The sequence below is a fragment of the Ruditapes philippinarum genome, unplaced genomic scaffold (genome assembly GCF_026571515.1).
Source record: "Ruditapes philippinarum isolate M1 unplaced genomic scaffold, ASM2657151v2 ctg21265_1_1_1_1, whole genome shotgun sequence".
NCBI lineage: Eukaryota > Metazoa > Mollusca > Bivalvia > Venerida > Veneridae > Ruditapes > Ruditapes philippinarum.
Genome location: NW_026865798.1, coordinates 4,502 through 12,596, shown reverse-complemented (window position 1 = coordinate 12,596; position 8,095 = coordinate 4,502). Strand labels below are relative to the sequence as shown.

The 8,095-nt window shown below is 33.3% G+C and overlaps 1 protein-coding gene across 2 annotated transcripts; it reads right to left on the bottom strand.

Annotated features, from left to right (window-relative positions):
- Positions 1–272: 272 nt before the first annotated feature.
- Positions 273–7,717, bottom strand: LOC132730371 (peptide chain release factor 1-like, mitochondrial; the record flags this gene model as incomplete). 2 transcript variants are annotated; one of them, XM_060716279.1, is given in 7 exon segments in its annotated part: positions 273–348; positions 2,603–2,720; positions 3,618–3,790; positions 4,354–4,525; positions 5,274–5,347; positions 5,739–6,405; positions 7,621–7,717. In XM_060716279.1, coding segments are annotated over 6 exon segments (1,070 nt in total), but the record flags the coding sequence as incomplete, so codon positions are not given.
- Positions 7,718–8,095: the final 378 nt, after the last annotated feature.

Sequence of the window (8,095 nt, the reverse complement as noted above, 5' to 3'; positions counted from 1 at the left end):
GTTTTTTAAAAGAAGATATTTAAAGTTTTTTCTTTCGGTTGCCATGGCAACCAGAGTTCTGCATGGAATTAAATTCTTTGAACAATTTTTAAAGGTGACTACCAAAGGAACATTCCTGTGAAGTTTGGATGAAATTGGCTTAGTGGTTTATGAGGAGATGTCATTTAAAGTAAAAGTTTACGGACGGACGGACGACGGACGGACGCCTGACGAAAAGCGATCACAAAGGCTCACCCTGTCACTTTGTGACAGATGAGCTAATAAAAACATACCTAGTTCTAAGCAGCATGAGAGCATTCTGCTTGTTCTGGGCCTGTGATCTTGTAGTCTGACTCTCAGCCACCATACCTGTAAATGTGAAATATGCAGAATCAAGTTTTAAAGCGACCTTCACCTTAAAAAACAAGAGGGCCATGATGGCCCTAAGGTCGCTCACCTGTATGTTGGCCCCCGGAGCAGGGCCAGTTTAAACCCCAGGGCTTTTATTTGAACAAACTCGGAAGACACCTATAAGAAGATGTTTCATGATGTACACACTTATAATGAAAAACAATGATCTGCCCTCCCCTACCCCTGGCAGGGCAAATTTTAACCCAAGGGCTTTTATTTGAACAAACTTGGTTGACACCCATAAGAAGATTTTTCATGCTAAACATCTAAGCTGTAGCTCATTGGGTTTTTTAAAAGAAGATTTTTTAAGTTTTTACCATATACATATAGAGAAAATCAATGACCCCCGGGGCGGGGCCAATTTTGACCCCAGGGCTTTTATTTGAACAAACTTGGTAGACACTCATTAGAACATGCTTCATGCTTAATATCTAAACTCTAGCTATTTGGGTTTTTTTCAAAGATGTTTTTTAAGTTTTTCCTATACACATATAAGGAAAATCAATGACCCCCGGGGCAGGGCCAATTTTGACCCCAGCGCTTTTATTTGAACAAACTTTATAGACACTCACTAGAAGATGTTTCATGCTTAATATCTTAACTCTAGCTATTTAGGTTTTTTCAAAGAATACTTTTTTAGTTTTTGCTATACACATATATAAGGAAAATCAATGACCCCCGGGCGGGGAGAATTTTGACCCCAGGGCTCTTATTTGAAAAAACTTGGTAGACACCCATTAGAACATGTTTCATGCTAAATATCTTAGCTCTAGCTCTTTGAGTTCTTTAAAAGAAGATTTTTTAAGTTTTTACTATATACATAAAGGGAAAATCTATGACCCCCGGGGCGGGGCCAATTTTAACCCCAGGGCTTTTATTTGAACAAACTTGGTAGACACCCACTAGAAGATGTTTCATGCCAATATCTTAGCTCTAGCTCTTTGGGTTCTTTAAAAGAAGATTTTTTAAGTTTTTACTATATACATATAGGGAAAATCAATGACCCCCGGGGCGGGGCCAATTTTGAACCCAGGGCTTTTATTTGAACAAACTTGGTAGACACTCATTAGAAGATGTTTCATGTTAAATATCTTAGCTCCAGCTCTTTTGGTTCTTTAAAAGAAGATTTTTAAGTTTTTACTATATGCATATAGGGAAAATCTATGACCCCCTGGGGCGGGGCCAATTTTGACCCCAGGGCTTTTATTTGAACAAACTTGGTAGACACTCACTAGAAGATGTTTCATGCCAAATATCTAAGCCCTAGCTCTTTTGGTTTTTTAAAAGAAGATAATTAAAGTTTTTTCTTTCGGTTGCCATGGCAACCAGAGTTCTGCATGGAATTAAATTCTTTGAACAATTTTTAAAGGTGACCACCAAAGGAACATTCCTGTGAAGTTTGGATGAAATTGGCTTAGTGGTTTATGAGGAGATGTCATTTAAAGTAAAAGTTTACGGACGGACGGACGGACGGATGTACGGACGGACGACGGACGGACGCCGGACGAAAAGCGATCAAAAAAGCTCACCCTGTCACTTTGTGACAGGTGAGCTAAAAACACACACACAAAAATTTAAGTAATTCAATAATTTTATCTTGGAAAAGTCTGCCGTATCACTTTTAGTATTTCAATAATTTTATCTTGGAAAAGTGCATCATAATTACTGTTGAGCCTTCCGAGAGCAATTCATAATGCACCAGCAATGTTTGTTTCTAAAAATAAAAGATCGGGAAACAAATTGCCCGCTCTACTAATTTACATATAGAGTGAGGACTGGTAGATTAGATGTATCAAGGGGTTTCCTTATCTTTTTTATATTTTATTGATGGCAAATTTTATTTTCCACCTTAATTCATTAATTAATATGATTATCTTGATGAAATATTCAACACTGATAATTCTGATGTATAATGTTTACAATCCAACTGATACAACTACACTAGATGTACATAAGTATATAAACCTAACAGCAGTAACTGTGATGTGGCCTTGTGGGTTATAAATTAATGTTTAATTAGTTTATACAAATTTATTTTAGATTAATGTGTTGGAAGCTATAAGCTTAGTGAAACAATCTCGAATCCATTCTTGGAACCAACCCGAGTACTAAGCAATGAATGTAATGTTTCTTGCTAAAGGAAACGACTGGAACCTGCATGGTCAGCAATCCTTAGAATTCTAGTCCAATGTCAACAGTTTTTTATTCGTACCTGTAGGTATATGTTTAATTCTGACAGCACTGTCTGTTGTGTTCACATGTTGTCCTCCAGGTGCACTAGATCTAAATGAAGTAATTTGTAAATCTTTAGGGTCCAAAACAATGTCAATCTGTAAATAAAATAGTGTTATTAAGTATTAGAGTGTTGCTGTTGTTGTTTGTTGTTGTTTTTTTATCCAGGCAGTTTTTAGGCTAAAATTAAGCCTTATTTCCCACTTCAAAAGTGCTATTAAATTATTAATGAAATTTAGAATTTAAAGAATACCTGGCAGGGGTGTTTTTCTATTAATTTGGAAATGGCATTTACCTCTTTATTTTGGGAAGAATATTCCTAAAATTGCTAAAATGAGGCAGTGATTTTTATTCTTAAATTCATGGAAAGATCAATCCACAAATTTAAAATCAAATGAAATTTCATTTTGTCATGTGTAAGATTAACTTGCAGTTTACAATATTTGCATTTTACTTTTTCACAAGAACAAACAATCCATGAATTTCAAAAAGTGTTGTTTTTTTTTGACAATAACAATATATTTAATGCCCACAAAATTAAACCAATTCACAGTTTAATAAGTTAGAAGAGTTCAACCTAATCTTTCATTTTATTTTCTTAAATTAAAGTGACATTACGCCCTCAAATGGTATATAGTGAGTGAACAGGTGAAGTCGAAATAAGTTCACAATTTACCAAAGTTCCTTTCAATTTTACAATTTACTACACTGTAACACATAAACAATAAACAAACAGGGCCCAAGGATAGATAGATATAGATAGGTATATATCCGCTTGAATTTACCTGCATCATTCAATTCATAAAAAGAGTGGGACAGTCTTTTTATATTTTAGGCAGATGTATTTTGTGTCATAAACATTTTCCAGAATCATCTGTTGGTCAATCACCATTATAATATAATAGCCATTTTTTTTAAAATACATAGTCATTCAGCTCAAATTGAAAATGAATAAAATTAGCATAATGCCACTTTAACAATACATATTACAATACCTCGGAGGGTTGTGGCAGAATGGCTACAGAGATTGTGCTTGTATGAATGCGACCTTTAGATTCTGTTTTTGGTATTCGCTGCACACGGTGTACTCCTCCTTCAAATTTCATCTCACCAAAAACAGCCTGACCACTGATGGCAGCTGATGCTTTACGAATACCTATATCTGTATCTAAATATAGTAACAGATTATAGGATTATATGGTGGAATCAAGAATTATGGATAATTTTCTGCAGAGCTACAACCTTAGGAAGACAAATATTTTAGTTGTTAGCTAGAGGAGTTGCTCTACAGAGGAAAACATTCTGGAAATCTTAACTTTGTTTGGTTTTAAGTGGCACCAACACAGTAAATGTCATATGGTGACTTTCCAGCTTTACTGGTGGAGGAAGACCACAGATGCCCTTCTGTGCATTTCTGTATAAGTGGATATTCATGCGTCACAAAAATTTTTGCAAATGTCAAAAAGTGGACATTTTGCGTGCGGAAATATTTGTGAAAATATGATTTCTTGAATTTAATACTGTTTTTGTGATATCATTAATTAAGCAGGTACCATACATGTTCAGAATATGCCATTATTGTAATACATGTATCATTCTATTTCTCTGGGTAGGTTCATGATCCTTAACTGCCGAGAAAAAAAAAACTTCAGACATAAAAACTACATTGTAAGAGGTAATCAGAATGTGAAATTCATCAATTAAATCAGTTTAATAACAAAATATACTTACCAGCATTCTGTGTTAATGAAAACTGCCATCCTTTGTTATGAGCAAAATTCTGGTACATGTTGAAAACTTCCTCGGCAAACAACATGGCTTCCTGTCCCCCTGCTCCAGACTCTATCTCCAGAATTATATCACATTCATCTGTATGCTCCTCTGGACACACAATATCTACCAGCTGAAAGTATTTATAATTGAGCCGCGTCATGACAAAACCAACATAATGCGTTTGCGACCAGCATGGATCCAGACCAGCCTGCGCATCCGCGCAGTCTGATCAGGATCCATGCTGTTCGCTTACCAACCCTATTACAAGTTGCAAAACTTATAGCGAACAGCATGGATCCTGATCAGACTGCACAGATGCACAGCCTGGTCTGGATCCATGCTGGTCGCAAACTCATTACGTTGGTTTTGTCGTGATGCGGCTCAATTTATTTTTTAGTCAACGTTTTGAATTCACATACATGTACAAGAATAAATCTCTTTATAATTTCTTGTGGTTATTTTTATTTTTAGTTGCCCTTTGACATTTTAAACTGAGATTTGTCCAAGAAGAAAGCAAGTCATTCAATTTTCTTAAGGGGAAAGCAAAATGATAAAATCCATTCTTGAAGTAACCACTTGTTTTTTTTAATATGGATAGATATAAAGTATTGATACAAGGGACCTCAAAATTTTAGTCTCTTCAGAAAAACTGTTAATTTCGGTAGTAGTAGCTAAAGATGAAACTTGCGATCCCTGGACTTGTAATTCAGACTGTATTATCAATAGGCCACAGTAAAATTGTGTAAGATATTTTCAAATAAAACAGGTTGTTTATAACACTAAACACACATACCAACACAAATAATTTTCAAAGAAATTTTATACAATAAAGAAAGATTTTAAATGGTGTGTCTATTAATTAGTAAAATCTTATTAACCTGTTCTTCTAACTCCTGAATGTTGTTCATACAAATTTCCCTGTCATCACCCACAAGATCTTTCATCTCTTCATCTGAAACAATTCATTAAATGTGTATATATGTACATGTATGTCTTGAATTATTTAATACAGTCAGACCTATGTTATTGACCACCTTGGAATAAAGACTGCCCTATAAATAAAGACCACTGACAAACCTTCATTGATTAAATACAACAGAGTTATCTGTGGCCTTTATTCACAGGTTTTACTGTATTTAAACTAAAAAAGTCTGGAATAATTACAAAAAGGAAGAATACTTGTATAAATATTGAAGTACAGCAAGTCATTCTTGTATGAAATATTTAAATAAATTAAAACTAGACATTCTACCTTGCTAATCGCAAAAAATAAAATTCAACAAGAAAATTACCATAAATATAGATAAATAATAATCAAGGCATTTCATGATACCAAAACTTACCATTTAGCATTTTATCAAGTTCTTCTAATTCTTCATATTTTGCTTTTAACTCTTCATACACTGCTATAACCCGCCTGAGAACAACAAGTCTATAACTCTGATCTTTAGGAAGTTTCTTACCCATAGTTTGAGCATCATTCATTTCAGTACATTCCTGTTCAAGAGACTTCATGTATGCACTGTAAGTCTCATTTTTTAATGTAAATCTAGATGTCTTTGTTGAGTAACACCTTAGACTTACGCATTTATCACAATATTTTATTGGCAATACAACATTTTTCTCTAACTTAGAACACATGTTGTGGTATAAGCCGTTCCCTTTGCTGCCAAGCCCATGAAATATTAAACCTTGATGAAAGCCAGCTATTGAAATCAATTTTGGTAAATGTTGCCACTGCATTCTTGATAAGTGTGACATAAAGCACAACCCATTGACACTTCTGCATGCTAAAGCCATTCTGATGAACTTAAAACTTTACTTGAAACTGTTGAATAATTAATATTCAAGTTACTGTCAGATTACTTTCAACAAAATTTTATTGTTATGTAAAATAAATATTTTATCTCCTTTGTGAGTACTTTCTTTTTGAAGTAAGATGACATGATGCAGATTCCTCCATATGTATTTTGATAACCCAGCTAGAGTATTTCCTCACGACTTCACGAGCTGAAAAAAAATTAAGTGCACTGAACAATTAAATTATAATTATTGCACCTCATACCAATTCTGTAGAACTTTGATAATCATTGTATATAAATATAATAGTATATAACTTACAAAAACAAAATCTCTAATTATTAGAAAAACAGATAACTGAATATATAAAATAAGTGAAAACGAAGAAGAGACCCAAAATAAGTTGAGAAAAATGAGTGTTTCATGGGATTTTCCTTTAGCGACGGGTTTTAGAAGGGCAAAAACTTTATTGACCTTTCTGAAAACCTAGCTAAACACTGTTTTCCTGTATCAGTATGTTACAGATTTAGCTCTGGGGAATTACACATCAAATGAAGTACATAACACAATTACATGATATTTCTATTTTTATATACTTATTTTACCGTTCAAGGTGAAAAAAATTGATGTGTTTGAAAATTATCAATATTCATTTAATATCTATTGCAAATTTTTCAAAAAATAAATAGAGGATATTTGTTTAGTTCAGTGTAAGATCGGAATATATTTCACCGAGTGAGCATCAAAAGGTATATTTCACGAGTGGCGCAGCCACGAGTGAAATATGAACTTTTGGTGTTGACAAGGTGAAATATATTTCGATCTTACACTAAACTAAACAAATTTTCTTTTTATTATATGCAAAGAAACGTTTTAAAAAGACATTAAACCTAATACTGATAAAAAGCGCGCCAAATAATAATGCAACGTGACGTCATTTACGATGTCACATCATTAAGTTGGTACCCAGTACTGTGCAAGCTGGTATTTCACAGAAACCACATAAGGGGCTTAAATTCAAAACAGTTAAATTATCAAAGTGGTAATTTCACTGTTTCAAACAGTGAAATTACCAGTTTTATTTCACTGATATATTTCTATTAACCACCGAAAAGCATGTAATAAATTATGATTAAAAAATAAATAAAACAAAAACCTAGAGTTCATAACATTATTACACTCCATTAGGTGAATTCCCCAGAGCTATGTACAGAAAGTACCGGAAAACGGCGTTTAGCTAGGTTTTCGAATTCGTGAATTATTCTATTTTAGAAGATATTAGATCTATCACTTGTCAGAATGACAAAAAAAATTTTGAGATGAAGAAATATGTTCGTCATGAAAAAGTTAAATTACTTTGACAGCTGTATATAATGGTAAAATTGCATTTTTCTAATATTCAACAATTATGAAAAATGTCCTTACATGGGCGCCGCCATATTGAAATTGGTATAAAATCTGAAAAAATCCGTTTCAAACCGTACAGCACATATTTAAAAGGTAACCACGGATCTTAATCTTAAACAAACACAAACACACAAATTTATCTTATTGTAATATAAATCCGTGAGGTAACAAAGTTTACAACTACATGTAAATGTCTACAGATAACTTTGGAGTATATGATACAGCATAGCGAATGATACAAGGTGTGAGCGAATGATACAATAGTGATGACCTCATCTGATCATATTGCCGTTAGATGACGATTTAATTATAAAAGTTGACGATTTAATTATAAAAAAGTTTATTTCTTATTTGACCAAAGCCCTACTTTAATTAAGACCCTAATTAAAATAATCCCTAAAATTTACTAAAATAAGTGCCTGTTTTCAAAGTTTCCCTAGATTTTCTCAAAAGTATATTAGATCTAGTTGATCTTGTAAAATGTTAAATACTT